The sequence below is a fragment of the Lagopus leucura genome, unplaced genomic scaffold, assembly GCF_019238085.1.
Source record: "Lagopus leucura isolate 7727_CA_CO unplaced genomic scaffold, USGS_WTPT01 Super-Scaffold_73, whole genome shotgun sequence".
Lineage (NCBI taxonomy): Eukaryota > Metazoa > Chordata > Aves > Galliformes > Phasianidae > Lagopus > Lagopus leucura.
Window position 1 is genome coordinate 37,701,999 of NW_024962252.1, and position 26,552 is coordinate 37,728,550.

General features: G+C 39.1%; 1 protein-coding gene across 1 annotated transcript in view; it reads right to left on the bottom strand.

Moving 5' to 3' along the window:
• CDK19 (cyclin dependent kinase 19) overlaps nt 1–26,552 on the bottom strand; it is a 115,388-nt gene that overhangs the window by 76,915 nt on the left and 11,921 nt on the right. Inside the window, exon 2 of the mRNA XM_042881593.1 lies at nt 22,531–22,606. Coding sequence (XP_042737527.1) covers nt 22,531–22,606 — 76 coding nt within the window. The remainder of the gene's footprint in view (nt 1–22,530; nt 22,607–26,552) is intronic.

The following is a 26,552-nucleotide window of genomic DNA, read 5'->3' on the forward strand; positions in this document are numbered from 1 at the left end:
AGGAAAGATCAAAATGTAAACCTAATGGCTCACAATGGCAGTTGTACCCTGAAGAATTAGAACTGCTGTCTTGTGTGATGAATATATTTAAAGCCTCTAGGATCAATGAAGTTACTTTAAAATTGAAGCTGGGATTTTCAAAGGAAGCTAAAGATCATTATTTTACTCCTACAGAAGCTCTTTAAGAATTCCAACCTATTTAGATGTTATTAATCAAGACTAGATCCTCTCCTCCATGTTATTACTATTATTCTTTTCACACAGACACTCTAATGCCTAGTATAATACTGAGTTCAAACTGCAGCTTTTCCCTCAGGGAGGCAAATGGGCCTCTCTCAAAATATAAACAGGCAGCTATTAAGTTTATTAAATTTGTAAGAACAATTCTTTGTTAACTTTAACTTGTGCTAAGGGTCCCAGAGATATCAGGAAGAAGAAAAAAAAAAACAACAAAAAACCAGACAGTAAAAATTCCACTTACAAAGGTATTGCACAGTTGAAGTCAAAAGAGTGCCTTTACTCAGCCACAGCTTCAAAGTGAATAGGTACGGAGGGCCCAGGTATCAGCCCATACAGCCATAAGCTGTTGGATGTAAACATGTGTATAAGAAGTCTCACAGAAAGATGTGGGCAGCATATACAGATGGATACACTTACACATGAAAGTTACACATACACATGAAAGTTAAATAGCAGCCTACACACGGCTTCAGAGAGCAGATAGCTTTTCGCAAACTGCTCTGTTTGAATCCTATCCTTGGACAGACATCAGAATGCAAAACCAAGCTGGGGAGACAGACTAAAATGCCAAAAATACAGCTAACATTCTTACCTTAACTGCTCTGAGCCCTGTCTCACATTGCAAGGCACATTCTACATGAAAACAGACAGGCTAAAGTATTTTAAACACAAATTTAAGCAGTCTCTTATTCTATCTAGTTCTCTTATTTTACTCTAAGCAGTCCTCACCCCTCCAATTCTGCTTTATGCTTTCTCCAACCATCTCAACCAAGCAGCTCCTAAACTGCAAGAACTGCAATCTTCCAGAAGAGAAAGACAAAGTTAGTTCCAAAAAATAAATAAATATGAGAAGACATTGCACAGAATCTAGCCAGTAACACACCAAATGTTAGGACAGGAAGAGGACAAAAAGCTGTCACATCCTACGACTATGACAATGATTAAGAAAGTATTTATAGAATAAATATTTTCATTTCAAGAGCTGAAAAAATAATGGTATTCTGAAACAAAAGCACAGCAAAAGATTTCCAAAATATCATTCTTACCTAATAAAAATTAATAGAAACTAGGGTGACTGCATTTTAAATTCCTGAGGTTCCCAGCAAAAGCAAGTTAGCCTTAGCATGTTTCTTTAAGTATAACAATTATTTCCATGGACTTTCAAAAATAAAGAAAAGACTACTGTAAAATTATTCCTCAAGCAAGAAAAAAGTTAGCTTTTAATACACCTATATAAGGAAATGCTGATGTCAAGGACATATGATAGCAACTTGGCTCCAGTGCACACACCCTCACACAGAGGGTGGTAATGCACTGGAACAGGTTGCCCAAGGAGGCTGTGGATGCCCCATCCTTGGAGGCATCCAAGACCAGGCTGGATGTGGCTCTGGGCAGCCTGGTTTAGTGGTTGGCAACCCTGCACATAGTGGGGGGGTTGAAACTCAATGATCTTTGGGGTCCTTTTCAACCCAGGCCATTCTATGATTCTATGAATAGAGAAATTTAAGCTCTCTCTCTCCACAAATCTTTTCCTTATACGATCCACAACAAAATAAAAGAACATTCATCCACTTGGATAACACCAACAAGTAATTTGAAAATACCTATATGAAGCAAACTGCTGAAAAGTCATCGATTTCATATTGATTTTTTTTTTTTGTCTGAATTTACTTTGCAGTTGACTAGACAAAAAATTTGTTCTGTTACTGAAAAGATAAAAAAAACTTTCCCACATGAACAAAGATACTTAGCCACAAAGCTACCTAAGAACAGTCTTTATAATGAAGGGGGGTGGAAATCACAAAAACTGCTACCATATTTTTAAATTCAGAAGTGTTGTCACACAATTTCACAAACCTAAACATTTGGTCTGGCTTTTTAAACTGCACTTGATCTACGTGTACCCTGCTTGTTTTTGCACTTTCCTGATTTCCTGGCCATCCCTGCTCTTGCACTGTATCTCACAAAAATAAACAGTGCCAGCAACTGATGTTGCACACACCTGCAGAAGGATAACAAACATGATCAGACATGAAATCTGATCAACCCTCAATTTTTTTAAAGGCTTTCCTTTCAAAAGTACTTACACAAGAAACATTACATAAATTAGAGTAAGAGGAATAGCACTTCTGCTTTTGTAATTTTATAGAAGAGAAAGAACACATGTCCAAACCTACACACGACAAACTATTACTTTGTCACATTTTCATACTCTCCTAATTTTATACTTATCAATGCAGGCTTGCAGAAACAGTATCAGAATCAGCTATATTTTAGTACCTATTAATGAAATAGAGACACATTCATCCACTGAACAAGTCAAGATTTAAACATAAGCTTTCCTTCACAAAAGAGGGAGCCTTTTAGTTCCTAGGACAAGGAAGGCATGCATTCAGTTTGAAAAGCTTATAAGTAACAATCTGATTATTATTTTGTTTACAAAATACTTTGCTTTATTTTGAAAGTTTACTTGACTTTTGTTTTGTCCTCTACTTGACTTTCTCCTTTGTATTTTTATTATTAAATCAAATTTTCATTTTTGTGATGCTATTTTATTTTCCACAGTCCATGTGTTCTAAATTACACAACATAAATTAATATCATAGAATCACAGAATCCTTAGAGCTGGAAGGGACCTTAGATGGAAAGGCCATCTAGTCCAACTCCCCTGCAGTGAACAAGGACATGCACAGCCAGATCAGGTTGCCCAGAACCTGATCCAGCCTGGCCTTGAATGCCGCCGGGGACGGGGCTTCCACCACCTCCCTGGGCAACCTGTTCCACTGCCTCACCATCCATACTGTAAAAGACTTTCCTTATAACCAACCCAAATGTATCCTTTTTAAGTTTGAAACCATCTCCCCTCATCCTATTACCACAGACCCTGCTAAAGAGTCTTGTCCCCTTCTTTCTTAGATCCCATCTTCAGATTTCGAAATGTTGCAATGGGTCTCCCTGGAAGCTTCTCCTCTCAAGGCTGAACAGCCCTAGTTCTCTTAGCCTGTCTTCATAGGAGAGGTGTTCCATGCCTTGGATCATATTTGTGGCCCCCCTGTGGCTATGCTCCAATAGGTCTATGTCTCTCCTGTACTGGGGACTCCACATCTGGATGTAGTACTCCAGGTGAACCCTCACCAGCACCACAGAGTAGAGGGGCAGCATCATCTTTCCTGACCTACTGGCCACACTTCTTTTCATGTGGCCCAGGATACACTTGGGTTTCTGGGCTCACTGCCTCATATCCAGCTTGCCATCCACCAGTTTATATCCAGTGTGCCATCTACCAACAAGTTATACAAGTTATTTGACAGTTCCCATGAAAATACAGTATATCTTAGATCCCGTTAGTGATAATGGCACAGACTCCCAACTTGGTAAATACATCCGCTGAGCTCAGAGAGAAGTGAAGCTTTGTGCCTCTTCAATGCTTCCAACGCTGAAGTCCTCTATCACATTACATGAAAATTCCTTGGCTTTGTTTCTGTCCAGACCCAGAGCTTATCAAGCACTGCTGAACTGCTCAACATCCCTCTTCACCCTTATAAGCAAATCCTCTGCCTAAGACACCTGTAAAATTATATCTGCAAGAAGTTCTCAGACTAGATAAAACAGATTATGCTCAGTAACAAAATGGCTGGGAGACTACCAGCATCTCCTCTTAATCTGAGGACTCCCATGAAGGGGAAACCTCTGTTTCACTGCACTGCTGAACGAAAGGAACAGAGCTGCTGAAAGGACAGAGCTCAAGTGCATAAGACCTCGTGACAATATTCCCCATTAAGTATCATGGAAATATTAGATTTTTCAGGAAGGAATGTTATAATCTTGTACATTGCAGTTTTCAAGAACAATGCTACACAACAAAAATGTTATGTGTTTTGGTATATCAAGGTAAAAAAAAAATTCTTACGTTCTTACAGACAGAGAGCAAAAAAAGGAAAAGGAAAAATACAGACAGAAAAATTGATGGTTATTCTTCATATGTACTCATTCTACCTACTCCAGACTGGTAGGCAGTAGCTTTGATGTATCATTTATATTTCAAGTCATCTTTAAGTCACAGTTAAGAATTCAAAACATTAAGCACATTAAACCTGTGCTCCCTACGTGAATTAAATGAATCCGAATAATGGCATCCATTAAAGTTTGATGTACTTCATTCATCTGGTGTATGGTAAATGCTTTACCTCTCATTAAACAAGCTAATAGACAAGCCTACAGCTACAAGTATCAATTCAGTTTAATACCACACTCAAAGAAAGAAACTTGACTGCAGACTTGAGAGAAAGTGAATGTTTTTTGGTTCTTGACTTCATTAATTTGGGTCTGTTTAAAATCAGAAAAAAAAATCTGCACCACTTTACAGTCAGGTTTCTCAGATGCTCTTTCAGGGTAACACTTAAGAATGTCACTCAGTCAAAGCTTTTATTAAGAATTATAAAAGTAATTAGTCTGTTGGCAATTATATACAACAAACTCAGCATTTTGCTCCGAAAGCATAAGGCTAGAACATTCTTAGTGTTAAGACCATTAAATTTGTTATGTCTTTGCTCATAGCTTTTCACTTTTTACCCAAATCTTCAGCAAGCTTTTAGACACACATTAGGCAAATCTAACGTGTGAAGCAAGCTAAAACAAGATGTTCACTGGCTGTCTCTCAAGTCATTAAACGCCTACCACAAGATTCCTCTCATACTCTCATGATCAGCCTGCAACTGGGGAAAAAAAAGTCAGTTTGTAATCTAATGTCTATTTCCTCGTTCTTCAATTAAATATGAAAAGTTATTCGATGAGGCCATGAAGATAGCAGAACCAGCATTTCCCCCAGTAAGGACTGATAAATACGGGAGGGCTCAAAAGATTGGTAAATATAATTCACAGAATTGCTTGAATAGAGATGAAAATATAAACACTTAAATACGTTCATATGGCAAGCCCTTAAGAACAACAGCAGTTTTCTAAGAGTCGCTTTGAAAGAATGTTAGGTAATAAAATGGAGAAAACTAGTAACTGGCTAATATTTACCACCATGAGAGCCTATGGTATTCCCCATTTCATCTTCCACTGAGAATAACCTCTCTCTCAACTAAATCCTACTGCAAATGGGTATGGAACTTTTTGCCGAAGGCAGCAAAAGCAGTGTGGCCCTGAAAATAACATCCCACAAACAGACGTTAGACTTTCTTCCTGAGAACTGAGAGTGAATACTTTCCCAGATAATAAGCAGAAATGAGTAATTGGAAGTCATTCTCAAGACCTACAACAGAACTATTCCAGACCTGATATATCTCATTAAGCTTGCAATTAGAAGTAACAAATAGCATGTTTATAATCCCCAACCAAAATGACAGAGTTCCTTTACACCCACCTTCTTTCTGGAATAACAACTTCAGACTGCCTGGAGAAAGGGGAGTGCATCTGTCAGAACTTAGGAAAGTTTCTTACACAATTATAACCTACTTCTAAATCCTTGAGAATGCAGCGAACCTTCTGCCTCTTTATCACTCCTGACTCTGCAGAACATTTAATTGCATGGATCAACATTTCCCAGTTAGACAGTAGTGAAAGTCTCACTGTAAATGGCTACAGTTACAGGAATGCTACTGAGGACAAAATATGTAACACATGCTTACTCAAAGAAAGATGACCTGTAGTACTTGACTCAGTTTCAAGGCTAATTTTGAGTCTGCTTACTATTGTGTCCATGACACAGCTGAAGCAAACGCCAAGGAAAAGAGAGTGTAAAGAAGCACAGAAACAGCACAAGCGTTCAGTGCTACGCACAGTCAGCTTCCAGCAATCCATTGCTTCAGGGACATGAAACCACTTTAAATCAAGGTCCTTCATTGTTTTTGTGTTTGCTTCATTAATACTCCTCATTAATAAAGCTCTTTAACTCAGTTGTATGCTTTGCCCTCTACAATATTTGGAGCTGTGTTTCAAAACTGAAGTTGTATTGCGGAGAGATTTACTACTTTCATTCAGTTGCTCTCGTTTTTCTGTTCCAATAAGCACTGAATAACTATTCTGCAATTAACTTTCTCATAAAGTTTTGTAATTTCAGACCTTCTTCAGTTTTCCCTCCCTTCCAAGCCGCAATTTCCCAGTCTGTTTTTTCTCTGATTATATGGAGGTACTTTTGCATCACTAACTTCATTGACTCCTATTTCCTTTTATCCTGCCTGAGGTGGAGAAGGATCTAAATGACACAGACACTCAACATCTGAATGCGTCAGGGATTTATGAGGTAGATCACATCTGCTTTATTCTCAGCTCTTGACTTGAGCAATTCACTTTAAAGCCATTCTAGCAACTTTGAATTTGCCTTTTGGACTGCTTGGAACTGTTTGCAGTGCAGTAGTGAGAATGTTTTTCCTCCTGCCCTCAACCTGTACCAATAATGATCATTCAGATCCATCACCGCCTATATACAGATAGTGTGTTTGATAGTGTGTTTTTCCCCATTTCCACTACTTTAAAATTCAATGTTGATAAATGCAAACAATTTCAATCACACAAACTACTCAATACCGAGATCTTTTTGCACTTCTGCATTGGTTACTAGAGAAACAAAACCGAGCTAACTAACTTTGTACTATCAGCAAACTGTCATCCAACTCCTCACTTTCTCTTGGGGAATTTTATTTGTCCATATTCAGTAGAAAAAGGCTCACAGAACCTTTAGAGCTGTTAAACAATGCACTTGAGAGAACTCTGACACTGAAACAATGGAAAACATTTCACCCATTTTCCTCCTGCTTTAGATTAGTCCCTGCAGAGCAGGCTGCCTCCTGCAGCAAGGGAGAGGCAGAGGAGGAGTAGGTGGGGCAAACAACTGGAAGCAGGAGCATAGCTCATACACTGCAGCCAGCAGCAACACCATAAGCGGGAGGGCCGGTGGAGCCAGATTCAACTGTGAAGAAATGCACGACCTTGGAGAAAGAGCTGGGCTGAAAGGGAGTGAACAACACAGAAAAATAAAACCAAAGCAAAAAGACTGGTTGAGGGGAAAACAAAGGGCAAAGACAGAAAACGTCAGGGGTTTAAGAGGTGCACAGAAAAGCATCCAAGATAGCAAACCACACCCCTAACCTCGGCACAAAGTCCAAATCCCCAATCAACCCACTGGCAAATGCACCCTCCTCCTTTCTTCTTTTAAGCCTTAGTTACTGTGACAGGAGGGCTTGTATGACAGCAAGCTAATGTCTGTGGTGTGAGCAGGAGGTCAGAAAGAAGACAGAAAATGAGGCATAAGGAGAGGAAGGCACTGCAGAAAGAAAAAAAAAAGAAAGAAAAAAGAGGAGGTATAAGGAAGAAGCTTCTGTTTCTAGGATAGACAACAGAATAATATGTAGTAACTGCCATTCGTTTTTCTTCAAAGCATGACCTTCAGGAATAAAATTAGTCAGGTTTGTACAGAAAGGGAAGAAAGAAAAAAGCAAAAGGCTCAAAGAAAATGTCAAGGGCAGTGTAAAGAATCTGGATTGAATATACATGATACAATTATTCTGTAGAAATGGAGAAAAAACTTGTGAAAGCAGGTGCCAAATCTGCAGAAACCAAGTGTAAAATTTCATTATAAGCATTAGTAGCACACAAACAGAGCAGCAAAAGTAGTAAATATTGCTGCTGACAGACCCTGTGATAGAGTAGGGAAACAAAAGAATCAAAAAGTACATCAACAGAGGAAAAGCAAGCCAGAACAGAAGAATATGAGCAGTCATGAATTCTTATACACCAGGAATCACAAGGAAGTCTAAGCAACCAAACAGGAAGGGTATATCGTGCTCCAAGGCATTATACAACACACACACCAAAAAGTTTAGAATAGGAATTTAAGAGACAAGAGTGTTTGACATAAACAACAAAGGAACAGCCCTGCTAGTGAACATGAACATTAGTATCTACCCTGACTTCAGAGGCAAATACAAGCTAATGCTTACGGCTAAGAGAGCAGATACATCATCTGCATTAAATCACAGAGGATGGAACACAGAAGAGTTCACAAAAGAACCAGGAACCTGAGTCAGAGGAAGGATAACAAGCAAAAGAGTTCAAGTTACATGCAAGTAGGCTGGTAGAAAGGATTTTTAAAAATTCCTACAAATAATATTTCTCCTTACTCAGACCGCAAATGTTTTACAATGGTTACTGAAATAACTGAATGTCATAAGACATTTTGTCCCAATCAACATGTCACCACTATACAATAGGATAACTCAGCCAAATACTCTAAGAAGTGCAACATGTATTTTGTTTCCACTCATTATGATATTTTCCACAGTAAGATAAAAATCAAAACAGCATGCCCTTTATCAAGCCTTATAAAAAGAGCACAGGTCAAGGATTCTTCCTTTATCCCATTTTTGCCAAGAGAGAAAACATGTTTCTGCAATGCTCTTCCGAAAAAACATAGAATGGACCTTTTTTATTTGGCAAGAAGCATGGAAAAGTTCAGGCAAGAGGCCAGATGTTTTGTTAAAAATGTGTAACGGTATAGTTTAGCTTTGCTGAGGACCCACGAATCGTGCCCTGAGAGCCTGGTCTCAATGCCCTCTGTTCTTACTTAGTATCCAGCAAGATATTTTATTCCAAAGGTATAAAAACTGCATACAAACAGCCCCCCCAAAAAAACTCTTATAAAAAGACACAAGCAATGTTTACTAACCTATGCTGTAAAGACTGCAGTAATTTCTGTCACTATCCAAAGGCATATCATATACTGTAACTCATACATGAAGTTACTTTAGCACAACTTCTGCCAGAAGTGAGATGGAAGCTGCAGTGAGAGTGGCCTGGCAGCCTGGTTCCACACCACCCCTTCCCAATATGTTTTTCCTCCTCTTTGTCCTTCTTGAAACACCATCATCATCTGCTTCTCCTTCCAAGCACATGCTACGTGCCCACTTAATCATTCCTAGAAGGGTATTGTGTACACGCCTGTTTGGCTCCTATTTTTGCCACAGCTTTGTATGGCGCAGTCCTCATCACAGTTCTGCCACACAACATCCAATCTCAGAGCAGACTTCAAGGCCCTCCGTCTCTTGTTCCACTCTGAACGTCCTCTTACCCTACCACCCTCAGATTATTAGGTACTTCAAAAGAATGAAGTAAATTATCATGATTTTACACTGGCTCAGTGGAGCAAAAAGACTCAATAATAATGAAAGAGGCATTACAGAGACTAAACAGAAAGACTGCATGACACTGAAGCAAATACAATGATAAATGGAAGTGCAAAAAGGAGCACTAATGAATGCTATTTCATAAACGACATTTTTCAAAAATCTCACTTAGAAGAAGGCTGGCAAGGAAGATTTCTTGCTTTACATTTTCTTTACTATTTATAGCTTACGAATTGGACTGCATGCAACAACAGAGCAATTAGCTTAAACTCTACCGGTATTCTCACTGGTGATAATTGGTTGCTTCTTTTAAGAACATCTGTTCCATCTTCCTTAGCAAACCCTGTTACCTAGACAACAGAATCCTTCTGAGCATCACAAACCAAAAGGGTAGCATCAACTTAAGTCACATTTCTTATTCCTTCTCCCTGTGGCTCCATTATCACTGGTAGCATAATCAGATGTCTTCACTTCTTAAGATGAAATCCCTATTTATCAGACAACAAACTCAGGTCCGCTTCCACATGCACATTTTACTGTCCTTCAGCTGAGCAACAAACAATTTGAGGCCTTGTACACAGGCAGTCTCCACCACCATGACCATCACTCTGTCAACCTGAAAACACTGCAGAGTGTTTTGGAGCAAGTCCTTTCAAATACAGAAATTTCAGCTCAGTTCCCTTGAATGTGGCCCAGAAACAGTCACCTTTGCCATTATGCCTCCAGATTACTGGAGATATCCAAGTGCTACAGGGATCCATCTCACAATGGTGCCCACTAGTGTTCTCCAGTCAACACAATGGAGAGTAGCAAAGGCTAATCTACCTTCAGAGGATACCTTCTGTTGTCTTAGAAAACTCACCACAATTTCATAAATACTAATGAAACATTAGCAACAATGAAGTGTACCAGATGACATATTTTCTTCATATGCTTCAGTTACGTTACGTGGATGATTATTTTCCCTTTCTTTCCCCACATGCATGTGATGGAGGACCAATGAACACTGAAACTCAAATGATGAAACACATAAACTAAGCACTCAAAAGTAAAGATAGCTCACTGGGCAGAAAAAGCTGCAAAACACCACCAATCCACTATCTCCCTTAAATTCATTCAGAGCGCTTCATTCTCCAACGCCAATGACTTGAACTTGTTTCCCTCCTTCACCTTCTTCCTTTCTTGACTGATGAAGAGGGACCCATATCCTCAACTGCATATGTAACTGTCTCTGGTCAGGGTGGAAACTTCTGTAGGAGAACTTCACAGCTCTTATGTTTGTTTTTGCACATGCAATAGTAATCAGGCTCTGCGTATGTGCTACAGGCTCAAAACGAATCAGGTCAACACACTAGAGTCAATAGCACTACAAACTTGCAAGTAACAACTATTAAAGCAGAATATAGACAATCAGATCACCACAGACCACACATTAGAACTGAACACTTCAGGGCCTTACTAATTCAAACATGACAGGTACTTTTTAGGAAAGATCTCAAGTTATATTCCCACGTATTTACACTAGCATGCAGAACAACACAGAAATAATTACACGAACATCTGATAAGCAAGTAGATGCCAGTTTGAACATCTACTAAAGTAACCAAGAGTATTAATCAGAGAAGATTGGGTTTGCTCAATTTGCAGATTTTGCATTTTTTGAGGGTACTTCAGGGCACTTAATTTTATAAAACAGGAATGGAATAAGTTAAAGGCTTCTGCTGCACCACCTTACATAGAATCATTTTATAGGAGAAAGATAACATTGAAGATAATTTAAATGGAATAGGAATACAGATCTGTTCTTCAGTCCCGTATGTGCTGAAGAAAAAGAATAATAATTCTGGAAGTATTGAAGGAAGAAAATAGGAATTTGAAAATGGTCTGGATTTGAGACGCCCTAAAGATGGAGAAGTGAAATAAACCATCTGGCCCCAGCCTGAAAATCTGAACAATGGAGATAGCTGAAAACCATTAAAACTGAAAGTCACAGAAGAATTCCTTATTGGACTACAGGGCTTTGAGCAAGCTCAGAGAACTTCAGATGGGGAATACTACGAAAGAAAACTTGTTAATGGTAAAATATTTAAGTCACGTGTAATATATGGTTATAGCAAGAATGTAAAAGGTTCAATGACCACCTCACCTCCAAAAGAAAAACAAAACAGACAAGATAAAGCCCCAGTAAGAGCAAAATCACTAATATGCAACAAAAATAACATGTCAAAAAGGAAGGGACAATTATTAGCCTGAACAAGAAAGATGTTCAAACGGATAAGAATACTGAACAAACCTTGGAGTTTGGTCAGAGAAACATCATTAATCACAGCAATAAGAAGAGTTTTGCAATAGTAGAAGCTCAGAGAAACAGACACTGTACTGCTCGCAAATATTAAAGGCATTTGGAGAAAAAGGGAAAAGAAATCAGGGAAAACAGTACAAAAGGCAATTGAGATAAAAAGAAACCAGAGTAATCTAATAAGCAAGTGAAAAAATGGAAAGACAAAGAGAATTAAGAAAAACTCTGCAGGGGCCATGGGATGGGATAAGTCTGTTAGTGCAGAAAGAAAAGGCTTCCTCAAATGACTTCAAGTACTGGCAACCATTCTCATATTTCATAATTTGTCTCAAACAAAATTAATTTACTGATAGCTTCCTTTAATATGATGTTCTCATATTCAAAAAATGACATTTTTCCAACAGTAGAGTCTGTCAAGTCTACCCTCACTTCAATACCCTTGGGTGGCTGAATAGAAGAATGCTCAAGGTCAAAAGCATAATGAGTATACATACATACCCACAGACTTAGTGCATGTGTGTGCTACATCAGGCAAAGAGCAGTTTTAAGGAAACGTCCTGATGCTGCTAACAAGGAAGAAACATTTAGCCAGTCAGATGGTAAAATGGAGCAGAGAAAAAAAAACCATGATGCTCACATCTTTGTTCTTTTAAAACCAAAATGCAAATTGAGTAAATCCTATGTACTAAGAACAGAATTCAAGACGATTCATTTGGTGACTGCTGTACTGCTAACTACAGTTCACAGGCTTCAGAAAGCACCCGTGTCTCAAGATCCTCATACGGTAATGTATCAAAGCCTCACAAAGATAAGAAAAGTCTCAGAAAATGGAAACTGGATTCAAACAAAGCTATTTTTCAACCACAGATAATACACATGCAAAGGTTCACACACACAAAATGAAGAACCATACTGAAATTTAGAATGAAATTCAGCGCGGTTAATCAAGTTTCAGTGCAAGTTTTCAAGATGTCTTCCCTCCAAAAACAAAGTTGGCTACAAGCTTAAATATAAAACCTACAGAGTAAATACAACTGTAGACTCAAAATTCCATCCATTTAGCCATCAAAAAGTTGAAAACAATGCCAAATGAACTACTGAAAAATAACTTTTTCATGAGCATTTGATCAAGCTCTACAATTTTTTTCCTTGTTTACAAATGTTCTATTCTCAGTCTAGCCATCTCTAATCCATATTAGTTTACTCCACTTAGGCACTATTAACTCTATTTTATTTCTGCCTCACAGACTCAATGAGGCACAGAGAACAAGAATGATGGGCTTCTATATCCAATGTGTATTACAGAAACACTGATTTTAATAACTGAAAATGTTTCATCTCTATCCAAGTTAACTGGAAGTACAGTCATAAATGTGATACCAAAAATAAAAAAATTAAAAATTAAGTTTTTAAATAATAATAAGTGAAAAGAATGTAAAAGCTAAGGCTACTACCCTTTAAAAGTAAGTACTCCAGTGCTCTAACATTCAGTACTCTATATATTAGTAATTAATTTACAGCAGAAAGTCATTCGCATTTTACAGTGCAGGAAAAGAAACCTCCAACAGGCAAGGAAAGCTGAGAGTATGCAATGAAAGAATGAGACTCCTCAGGATCAATGAATCCCAGTGAATGGAAGCCCATCTCAAGCATACATACACAGATGCACACAGTCTGGAAAAAAATAAAATATAATAAAAAAATAGGAGCAAACAGAGATCTATGTGAGGTTATGGAAAAACTGAGGCATGGTTCAAGCAGTAGCTGATGCTGCTGGGACATACACATCCATTCAGGTAAGACAGACAGACAGGACAGGGAAGGTAGTATTGTCCTGTATATGAAGAATGCGTATTAAAATACATGCAGTTTTTGTTTTTGATAGATGATGGGCTTCTCAAGAGCTTGCAGGGCAGAAACAGCAGAAAGACCAGTATGGATGCCATGTTGGGACTGTGACAGTCACCTGATAAGTATGGAGAATCAAATCAAGTCTTCTGCACACTCCAAGCAAGTTCATGACTCACAGACCCTGGTCAATATGAGAGACCCTGACCTCTCCTACATTCACTGGAAGAGTAACATAGCAGAGCATAAGTAACCCAGGTGACTTCTGGAGGGCATCAGCAATAACTTCTTAACATGCTTACTGGATGAGAATAGCACGCAACTATTTCCAAACAATCAAGAATTGGTTGGAAACAGGACACCCAACAGCAGCCTTGGCTGTAGAGCCTGAGTGAAGATCTCAAGTAGCAGAGCACAGACCCAGGGCTTCAGAAAAGTGGACTTCAGCTTATTCAGGGGACTGGCCATGGGAGGCAGGCTCTGAAAAGCAAATGAACTCCAGAAAGCTGGCAAGGGTACTTAAAAATACAAGCATCAGTGGCCTGGCTTAGCTATGGTAATTGTCAGAGCTTCAGTGCAAAATGGGCAGTATACAGACATAGGTGAAAAAAGGGACGGGCTACACAGGAATATTTCAAAACATAATCCAGGCATGTAAGGATTAAGACAAGAAAGCAAAAGCTATCTTAGAATTCAGCCTTGCAAGGAACATTGAGGGCAACATGAAGAGCATCTGTTACTATGTTAGTTGTGAAAGGCTGAACTAGAAAATGTGAGACTGTTGCTAAATGAAGCAAGCAATTTAGTAACAGTAACTTAAAACAGAAGAGTCTCACCTTCTGTCAAGAATCCACTACTTGAAAATCAGTCATCAGCTCTCAGTCCGAGGCACCAAAAAATGGTCATGTGTAATGTTAAATTAACAAAAGGCATGTTGGAAAATTATATAAATCAAGATAGTATTCAAACAATTCTACATCTCCACACAAAATAAACTGAAAACAAATTTAAGCTGATTTTGCTTGACTACAGAGAAGGCATAAAACAAAAACACAAAATGTAAAGAAAAAGAGAAAATAAACAGATAGGATAGAAATTTAGGAAACAAGATTTTTAGAACATACCACTTGAAGCATTAAAACATATACAGACGTTTTTGTACATAGACTCAATCTCGATAGTATTTGACAGGTTTTTTAAATGTCTTTCCTGCATTATCTGCAAGCCTATTCCTTACCCAAGCAATAAAGCAGCATTTGCTTTCAGTGCATTGCTGCCTCCAACTTAACCTAAAGAGGGTTAGATTCGCTTTGTTTATTCATTTCTGTTGAAGTCATCATCAGTTAGTCCTGCATTTGTGTGCATCCGAAAGTATTGCAGATCTGAAGTCAGTAGCAAATTGAAAGCAAAAACAACTGAGCCAGAAGAGCACTGAACACCCATTTTCCCTACTTAACTTCACTGAGAATTTGGATTATATCCTAAATGATGTTAAATAACGGTCAGAGAGGCCTCTGACTCACACTGCATTGCAATGAGGGAAAAGCTTTCCTTCTCTTCTGTTTAACAAACTTGCCACAAATTTGTCAATGCTTTTTTCCTGCTGTGAGCACAAAGACACAACTTCAAGAAAATGAAGAACACCTCTGTATGAAAAACAGCACTTCAAATAAGGTAGTCAGAAAGCAAGTGTGTTAAAAGCAGTATTATCTTTCTTTCCCTGCAGCCTGCCCTATTGTTAAACTGCTAAAGGGAAGTGGTTGTAGACAGACAATAGAATTGACTGCCTTCTTCAGATGATGCTCTACTTTTGTCACAACTGCACGACAAAATATTACACTTCAAGCAGTGAAACCTATTTTCATAAACTGTAAAGTGCATTTACGTATTGATACAGTCAATTGATAAAACACAAATCTTTCTATTTAGCAGATTTATTACATGCTTCTTGTCCATTTTTAATGAAGTTCAATTGTTCTTTCAGATAAAATACGGACAAGAATCATCCACAGAACAAAGAGGGAATTCAGGTAACCCCTCACGCACCAAAAAAGTACTTAAATTACACAGATTAGTCAAGATTAGAGCATGCAACTCAGAGAGCTCTTATTTCTTCACGTGGCATGCAAAACATAAGTTCTCACATAGCTGAACCAAGCCTTCTTTCTAGCTGATTCATACTTAAAGTCATGATACACAGATACTTCTAGCCAACACACTCTAATTCCCTAATAAAAATCCCTTCAATTTTTATTTTTAAACTTACACATATTTCATCACCTCCAGCTATTAAAAAAAAGAGAGTGGTGTTTCAAAGTTTCCCCAAACAAATGCAACAATCTTTTCTAATTAGGTAGCAGAGAATTTACGGCGAGATTCCTACATTGCCAATTATTTTACATAATCATATTATTTTGGCAAGAGGAAAAGGAGTTCTGACATTCAAAAGGAATCTCCTACAGTACATGTACTCGTAAATACATTTTTTTTTTCCTAAACACCTTGTTTTTCCTACAATTGTGTTAAAACTAGGGACTGAAGTCAGAAACATACTTTTTTACATCACAGTAAACACTGTGATATTGTAGGACAAGGAAAAGGTCAATACAGCCAAAGTAAAAGACGTGTATGGATTATGAAAATCCATGCAACTGTATTTGAAAAGAGTCAATGGCACTACAAGTTTTCAAAGTGATTTATTTATATCAAAAAGTTATTGTTAGTCCCATATAGCTGATGCTTTCCACATTCTTAACAGAAAAAAAAAATGGGTCAAACAAGTTAGGCCAGTCTGAACTAGGGTCTCCAGTTAAGTAGTTTCACATTTAGCTCATATATCTAAGTGGTTTCCAATTCAAGAGATGGGAGCAGTTTGGAAGTTACGTACAGTGCCTGACAGTGGCAGGAGCAAAGCAGCTTTCCTGGCTCTATCAGCAAGGCACGACCTGGACTCTCAAGCAGCCCTAGACCATGGGATCAGTAGCACTGCTGAGAAATATGGCAAATATGCAAAGTGCAAAAAGACATAGAGAGCAAGTTTAGCCTGGCTCAGGCTCTGCACTTTGACACCACAGACTCCAAAAGCTGGAAGGAGGATAAGCAGCCCCAAATGAGCTGTTTATCGCAGAACAGCTCTGACTGGAGGGGACCTTAAAGATCATCTATTTCCAACCCTCTGCCACAGGCAGGGCTGCCACCCCCCAGCTTAGCTGCCCAGGAACCCATCCAACCTGGCCTTCAGCACCTCCAGGGATGGGGCACCCACAGCTTTTCTGGGCAGCCTCTGCCAGTACCTCACTCCGAGTAAAGAATTTCTTCTAAACATCTAACCTAAATCTCCGTCTTTCAGCCTAAAGCCATTCCCCCTTGTCCTGTCACTATCAGACTGGGCAAAATGTCAGCCCCCTCCTGCTTGTAAGCCCCCTACAGAAACTGGAAAGGTTGCAATGAGATCTCTGCAGAGCTTCCTCTTCTCTGAAGCTGAACAAGCTCCGCCCCCTCAACATTCTTCATAGAAGAGTTGCTCCAATCCTTTGACCATTTTCAGGGCCCTTCTCTGGTCCCACTTTAACAGCTCTGTGTCCTACCTGTACTGGGGGCCCCACGTCCAGATAGCAGATGAAGCCTTACACAGACAGAACAGAGGGGGAGGGACAATTACCTCCCTCACTCTGCTGACCAATCCTCTTGTGGTGCAGCCCAGGAAACTGCTGGCCTTCCAGGCTGTAAGTGCACACTGCTGGTTCACATCCAGTTTTTCATCCATCCGGACATTCCAAGTCCTGCTCTCAACAAGTTGTTTTCCCAGTCTGTACTCATATATGGGATTGCCTTGACCTGAGTGCAGCATCTTGAACTTGGCCTTGTTGAACCTCATTTAAGTTCTCAAGTGCTTACTTTTTGAGTCTGTCCAGGTCCCTTTGAATGGTGTCCCTTCTTCCTTATGTCAACAGCATCGCTCAGTTTGCTGTTGACAACAAACTTGCTGAGGGTACACTCAAGCCCACTATCCTAGTGAAGGTCACGGACAGCAGGGGGGCAATAGGAAAAATGTAAAAGCAAAGGGACGGAGCCCTTACTCATGAGATCTGACAAAGAGAAAAAGTTTAGAAAACTACCATTTAACCAAAAAGCCTTTTAAAGCCCTGCCCACCCACAGGAACTGAGGAGCCCAAAACATTTGTACCCTCTAGCACTTTGTAATATACATTGCATCAATAGGCAAAACGCCTGAAAATAATTTGTGCATGCTGAATTGTTTGAATGAGCTTTCAGTACCTCATTTAACATTAGTCAGAATTATTTTAGCCTGTCCCTATAAATGCCAGTAGGAACACAAAGGCCAGTGAGAGCTCCCACCAGCATCCCACAGTGTGCTGGCACCACGTCAAGGTCTCCCAGAAGGAGCAGCCTCTGGCAGCTTCACCAACAGCCAGCACACATAGGCACAGGATGCAGCAGCTGAAGTGATTATGCATCCCAGATCCCAAAATACACAGAGGGCAGAACTACAACCATTCAGACCACTCATAAACAAGGCTAGGTATAAAACGCTGCTGCTCTGTGGCTCTACTTTTCCCTATTAAACCATCTGTAATAGTTTCATTTTTCCCCCACATTAAAAAAAAAAAAAAAGAGCTGATACAGAAAAGTCCAATGAAGCTTAGAGTTAAGATCACTATTTACAGAAAAGATGGCTAGAAATGACAATTTATCCTTGGAAGAGATGAAATTCACAGTGTTGGCAGTAGAGAGAAAAGCCAGACAGACCCAGGAGCTGACAGGCAGCCTCCTAGCACTAATTCAAGTCAATGGTTCAAGGGAAAAGAAACCTTTACTAGTTGTCATCTGCCTACAAGCTATGCATTAGGAACAAATGCAATTTTATAAAAAGATACTCTTCAGCTTTTGATTTTCGGGGTTTAAAACAATTTCAGAGCAAGACCACACACACCGTGGTAAAAGTGACTTACAAACATTCATTGGCTTCCAGGACATTTTACTGCTATACTTACTACACTGTGCTGTCTCAAAAGAAAAAAAACAAACAAACAGAAAAAAAAAAAAACCCAACAAATAGAACACACTAAGAACACTGACTGTTGAGTGCTTTTGAGGAAAATCAAGTTTACTTTTGATTTCTCATTGAATTTTTTTGGAAACGCAATCAGCCAGGGAACAGCTATAAATACTAGATGAAATACATACCTCAGTGGCAAACTGATCAAAAAAAATTTACAAGGACAAGAGTTCAGACCTTTCAGAAAATTCCCAATTGCTTTGCTTAAGACACCTAATTTCAGTGACCACTCAGGAATAGTAGTTGTGTCCAGTAAATGGAGGCTTCAGAACCCCTCTGGGAAACCCGTGCCAGTACTCAGTTAAAAAAAAAAAAAAAAAAAAAAGTTGTGGGAGGTTTATTGTGCTCAGATGGAGTTTCATGGATTTTAATTAGTGCCCGTTGCCTTCTGTCTTGTCCATGGGCACCACTAAGTCTGACTCCCATTTCTTTGAACTTTCCCTTCAGGGATTTATACATACGTAAGATTCCCCCCTCAACCCTTCTCCAGAATCAACAGTACCAGCTCTCCCAGTCTTTCCTCATATAAAAGATGCTCCAGACCTTTAATCATCTTTATCATTCATGCCCTAGGTCTCTCTTGTACTGGAGAGCCTAGGATTGGAGCCAGTTCTCCAAGTAAGGTCACACCAGTGCTGAAGAGAGAGGAAAGATCACCTTCCCCAGCCTGCTGGCAATGCTCTGCCTAATGCAGCCTAGGATGCTGTTAACCATCTTTGCCCTGAGGATGCCTTGCTGGCTCATGGTCAGCTTGCTGTCCAACAAAGCCTTCTTTGCATAGTTACTTCCCAGGCAGCTGCTGCCCAGCATCTACTGGTGCCTGGAGTTATTTCACCTCTGTGTGGAACTGCATTTTTCTTTGTTGAACTCCACAGGATTCCTCTCAAACCATTTTTCCACAGCTTGTTAAGGCTCCTCTGAACAGCAGCACAACTCTCTGATGTATCCACAACTCCTCAATTTCGTTTAACCCATAAACTTCTTGGCTGTGATGCAGCTTTACGCTGTGCTCACACCTCTCAGAATCCAGAACTCCATCCTCTCTTCCAAATAAGACAGTATAATGGAATAAGCCAATAATACAGAAGCCTCCCAAATTGCTCACAACCAGAATTTTTCTATTGACTTTCAGATTAGCCCATGCCACCATTCAGCCTTTAGTTTCTGCAATTCCTCATGTGAAATTCAGCATAAATTTGAGTTAACCACTGACTCATTCATATTTTTCAGCTTTACTTTTTTAAATGTTCATGCCTGAAGCCCAGCAACAACATGTCTCTCAAGAGCACGCAAATAGTTGGCGTTTCAATTATCTTCAGAACATACTCTGCTTACAGGGAAGAAATTAGAGCCTCTTTTGGATACAATTATTATCACATAAGAATCTCCTCTAGCATTTCAACATTCCAGTACAACAGAACTGGCTGCAATATGGATTCCTGCTTCAGGAGGCTCATAGAATGGTTTGGATTGGAAGGGATCTTTAAGATCATCTAGTTCCAACCCCCTGCTATAGGCAGGGACACCTCCCTCTAGACCAGGTTGCTCACAGCCCCATCCAGCTTGGCCTTGAATGCTTCCAGGGAGGCATCCACAACCTCACTGGGCAACCTGTCCCAGTGTCTCACCACCCTCACAGTAAAGAATTTCTTCCTAATATCTAGTCTAAATCTACCCTCTTGTAGTTTACAACCATTTCTCCCTGTCCTGTCACTACCTGCCCTAACAAAAAGGTTGCTACCCAGCTTTCCTGTAGGCCCCCTTCAGGTACTGGAAGGCCACAATAAGGTCCCCTCAGAGTCTCTTCCACAGGCTGAAGAGAAGATATCATCCTGCAGTTGAAAAAAAAAAATGTAATAATCACTCACCCCAGGAGCTAGTAGATTTGTTCTGAGTATTTAGGCAATACTACATACAAACCAGTCTTGAATCACAGCACTCAAATGCCTTTCAATTCAGTAATATATTCCTCAATCACACTGTCAGTGTTTTCAGGTTACAGAACTACTAAATCATTCTGAACAAAACACAGTTGAGTATACCAGTGTTTCTTCCAGATGCTGAGCTTACAAAGAACATTAGAGAAGAAAGAATGAGTGCTAAGTTTGGGATTTTTTTCTTGACTTTGTGTGTGTGTGTGTTTGTCTGTTTTGGGCTGTTTTGTGGTTGTTTTTTTTTTTTTTTTTTTTGGTTGGTTGGTTGAAGTTAAATGTCAAAAGAACTATACCCGTGACATTTTAAAACCACTTCTTTTCAGGCTAATATTCCTTTCTTAATCAGTAAACACTACACTTTTAAATACAAGATTAACAATTAATGCATTAGTTATAAATCTTCTTCTCTTTGTGGAAAACACCTTTGATCCTCCCTGTTTGCTAGAAAAATAACCACTTCTTTTCCAATTATTTCATCTTTACCATTTACCATTTCTAATATTTGACAACCCAGAAATTTCATTGAGGCAGGCAGCGATCTGCTACTTATCCCCAGTTATAGTGTTTTACTATGAACTTTAGAGAAGAGTAAAATAACATCAAAGGAAGAATTAAAAGAGTAACTATTGAGAGGATCTAAACAATTTATGCAACTGCTATTTGCACAAAGCTTGAACAATTTAAAAACAAATAATTAAGAAATGAAATGATGATATATGGTTAGAGGACAAAGTAATCTGACACTATTTCCTCACAATGTTGTGTCTGGCAGGACCAGCTCCGTACCACAGTGCTATCATGACAAAAGTCTCCTCTGGACTATATTCCACACATTGATTCTTGTCTTTTGTCTGTTTTAAATCATACTACTATGGAGACGAAGAAACTGAAAAATACTTCACTGCTGTCAAAACAGACTTAGGCAGAAATATTAGCAAAAAGGCCGCTGAGTAGATTTTGTGTAAAGCAATCAACAGCAATGGAGCCAACTCTCAAATCCCTCAGTGACCTTGACCTTGCAGTGACAAGCACTTCAAAAGGACAGTATTTTTATCAGTTATGGCTCTTGACACAGAATTACTGTGTGCACTGTGCTGAACGCAGTACTGCTCACTTTGTGAATATCACAAATTTCTAATGCTTCACAATGTGTTGAGTACCTGAATACTGTACATCTGCGCAACAGTACCAGCTTATAAAAAGTTGTAGGCACAAATGGTGCCTTATATTTCCAAAAGCCCTCAGCATACTGACAGCATTCAAAGAAGGTAAATATTTAATCAAGCAAATGCATTTATGTTGTAATGCAGGAAATTCTTGCACTGCAAAATTTTACTCATTATCCAGCATTTCAACAGTACTGCATATTTTCAGTCAGAACTCGCTCTTTAAATGTTTTTGATCCTCACAGAAAAACATCTAATTCTTACCAACTTTGAAGGAGTTTATATAAATATATGTACATATGAGCACTACTGTGCCCTCTTTTTTTCCCTTAAGATACATGTAATAAAAATACAAGTAAAGCTGTTTTTATTTTGCTATGAAACTTCTCCGTACTTAGCAAAGCAAAAAAGGAATGAGGAAAACAAGCTGTTGTCAGGTACCAAACCATTAGTCTGACATAAAATACACTGTTAGCAAGCTGACTTGTAATGACAGTTGTAATCTTTCGAAACCATTTTCTTACAAGTCATTTTAAAACCACCCAGTTTTGAAACAAACCTTGATTAAAAGGGTCACATTTATTTCCTTCTCCACACAAAAGCATGCAAGACAAAATACCAGAGAAGGCCATTACCATTAACCTAGCAAGAATGTCTCTTTCCACACACCAGAAAAGAATTTGTTATTTACAAAGTATTTTATAAAAAGCTCATGTTTGATTAACTTTCATACTTGCATACTTCAAGGAAAACATTTACATAATCTTACTGTAGAGAAAATTAAAATACTTGTTGAATAAGAATGTCATTAAAAATAGTTTTGTTTAAGTACACTTACTGCAATCTCTCTACAGGCCGACATGGATATCCCTGTACCTTCAATTTGCTTCAGTGCATACTCCTTTTCATCTTTTCTGTACAGAAAAAAAAAAAAAGAAAAAAAAAAAAGAATCTTTTTTAGCTCTGACTTATGTCATATCAATAATACAAGTACAATGATTTATTTTTATTTGTTCTAGATCAAGAAGCTAAAAGCCTATTTTTTATGCATAAATTACACTAAGACATTCAAGGCTTAAAGGCTTCCCTTTAAATACCAATTTCAAACACTACAAACAAAACCTCCTTCATAAATAAATGTTGCTAACCTGTCTCCATCTCTCTCTAAATGATAATAATAACTGCAAATAGATCTACAGACAGTTTTGGAGACTTTTCCTACAATTCTCAGACAGCGGCTATCACAAAGAAGCAGCACAGTTGCATCCCACGCCTGGAAAACTCCCCTGAAAGTATCTAGAAACTACAAGGATCTTACTTGAATTTATGAGCCACCGTCAATCAAGTTTTAAATTAAAACATAATAGCATGCCAAAAGCGAAATGTGAATTTCACCAGGCAAGTCTGCATTTGCCAGACCCAAAAGTACAGGACTCTTGCTGAGCGCCTGCTACCACAGACCCCTACACATTGTATGAAACACTGCGCTCTGAAGTGCAAAGTTGAAGAACATGAAACAACTGCAGTTTGTAGCAGGTTGCAGGAAAGCAAATAGGACAGGCAAATGAGTAGTATGTAGGTCAGTCTGAAAGTAATGCCTCCCATTTATTTCCATGGAAACTACAACAGGCACAGAGAGCACAATAATACCATATAATAGAGCAAATTCTCAGCTACAAAACACGATTTTTCCACACAGTCGCCACCTTTAGTTATGCATTTCTGACAATGATGAACAAGAGCCTGTATGCTGAGCCAGCAGCAGCCTACACCAGCCAAGGTGATCCACTGTCACTGTTACCACTGCCGAAACGCAGCACCTACCACCTCACATCCACTGTTTGGTCTCCATCAATGTTCAGCAAGTATTAATGAATGACAGTGAAAGCAATTTTTTCCACATGGAGGAACTCAATAACACACTTCATACATACTTCAGACTGTCCCTCTGCTGCCATCAGTCACATGGCAACAGCACATGCTGGAATACTGGCAAGAAGGTTCAACCTCTACTGCCATAACACCAACATCCACCTCTGACATCACAGGCCAACATAATGAAATAGGAGGTACTGCTTTCAGAGCAGCTCTCGTGATACAACATTATCTCCTTAATGCTCATGGAAAGGTTTGGTAGGATTCAGCTGCAGTAAGTGGGTGTTTAGAAAGCACCATTACCCATGGTACTTATGCACTTACATTGGCTCACCAATTACAACTTCTGGACAACTCAGTAACTCGCAATCTCCTAAATTCCCTACAGCAACATTCCCTTCTTTCCAGTCCCACACCATTTCATTTTACTACCCAGAAAAACTAAATTGCTCTCAGCCTAGGGGGTAAAAATTGTTGTTGCTCATTCCAGAAGCACTTCAACCTATGCTATTTTAAGAACAAACAACTTTTCAACAAAATAAAATTAAATAAAAACCTGATGATGGGACTTACTCCTCAAAACTTCCTGACTGTACTCCAGGTTACTGAGCACAAGGCTCCTCGAGGCCTACCAGCAACAATTCAGAACCTCTCGTTACAAAAATCCATAGTGGTGTCAGGCTGCAACCTCATCCTTCACCTCATGCTTTCTTCCCTGGCCAAAACAAATAACATTTTAGCTTGTACAGTGCAAAGGAGAACGCTGTCCTGTCCCCACAATGTTTTACTCAATTGGTTTTATTTGCATTTTGCAGTATTCAATGCAGGAAATGAAATTACAATTATTTTATCTTCTGGTAACGCTTTTGGTTTTTCTTTTCCATAGGTTTTAAAAAAAAAAATTAAAGGTGCAGTTCAGATGATTTAGAATAATTAAAACATTTCAAGGGCATCACAGAATCACAGAATTGTAGGGGATGGAAGGGACCTCCAGAGATCATCGAATCCAACCCCCCTGCCAAAGCAGGTTCCCTACAGCAGGTCGCAACTGTCACATCTGTAAAATCACACTGTCTTACCTACTGCAATTGCACTTCAGAGTAGTCTCATCAGATGAGAAACTTTTACATACAAGGCAATGGAAGAATAGAAACAACTTTGCCCAAGATCATATGGAGAAAAAAACAAGGACCTTAAAATTGCACACGATTCAAACTATTGTTTTATCCATATTGCTCAAGTTCTTAAACTTTTAGCGATGGACTCTCTTGAATTCACATTTAATTTAACATACATACCAAATTCATTATTAATTATCCACAGAAAAACTGCCTATAAATCACAGTGAAACTGCAGTTATGACTATTACATCAGTTAATACAGGTATTAACATTATACTATATTTAAGAAAATTGTTATTCGTATAAATGCATGGCACTGCAAACTAAAAAAAAAAAATAAATCATACAGCATCTTGAAACACACAATAAAAACATTCCAGTATCCAGCCAGGAAAAAAAAAAAAAAACTTAACAGAAAATAACAATTTCTTTCTCTAAGCAACATTCACAGAATAATTCTGAGTTTGTAGGACAAAGCCTGGGAAAACTACACAGCTCAGTGTCCTTAGAGCAAAGTACTGGGGTAACACCACATCCTACAGCTTGTTACACTCTAACCATATTGTTTAATTGTTGCCACATAGCATAAAGTTCAGCAGTCAGCCAGAGATCAACCCAGTTACAAACGTCTTTCCCTCCACTAAGCAAAGACAGGACACCAAAGTGAACCTAGACATTAACTGAAAAATCTTCCATGGTACGTAGATCACTAAGTATTGCAGGAACAAAGCCACTACATGGATCACATCTGGCACTGGCTAACAGGCACAAGCTGCTCACAGCTACAGAGCACATGGCCACAGCCTCTTAAGAAAGTATTAGCAGCAGTAAAAGTGAGGCGGTCTAGAATTAACTGGAAAAAGTGTTCTAATCCTTCCAGAAAGGAAGAGTTCTTACACTTCAGTCTTTCCTATGCAGTAGAAGTACCCTTTAGTCTAAAAGAATTGAGACAAAAAAAACCAGCATGCACTGTCACTATGGTACACATTCTTCAGCAAGCAGGGAAGTCATTTTCTGTTACTCTTTTCCTCTCTCCATACCAAGCCTCATGCAGCCAGCAGCTCAGCCAGCTCCTTTTAGCCACACTGCAAACAGCCACAAACAAAAGATATTGGGAATCTACGTGTTGATCTTCATTTACTTCTACAGAACAGTATCCACATTGAATTTCAATAAATATATGTTATTCAATGAAAGTAATGGATTGGACCACCAAATTTCTGCCTCATTTCCCAGTGGTGGGAAGTTCAGCATCTCAGTAATGCCTGTGGGCTCGCTGTGTAGCTGGCCTGCCTGCTGATCCATCCCTGGGAGCCTGGTAGCAGGCTTCACTGTGCTGCAAGCAGAGCAGCACACACGTATAGGGCACAGGAAAGAATGCAGCAGACACACACATCCCCTCATGTGCTTGAATTCATGGGGCAGGGTGGAAAGCCAGCCTCCTTAGCAGGTGGTGACTAGACAAGACCAGTGTCATTTCAGAGTCCTCACATCCAGCTTGCAGTCTCAGCTCCCACACGCATTCCTCTCCTGGTGTTATCCACACTGCCTGGGAAGATGGTATGGTTCATCACCTACAGGATACACACTCTGACACCACATGGTATCATTCTGAGTGTGGTGATGAACAAATTTCTATCTTGAATAGAAGCTGCAGGAAACTTCGTACTTAAGAACGTTCCAGCAAGTTTAACAGTCTTTCATGAAGTGCTGTAATGCCAGAAATCACACAGAAACAAGAAACAAAAAAAAAAAACCACAAGACACAGTGCATGCATTTTTCCATGGCCCTAAAAAGAAAATACAACACCAACTATAGACACATGCTCAAAGCTGACAGACAAAATAGGACAAAGTGTTTTAG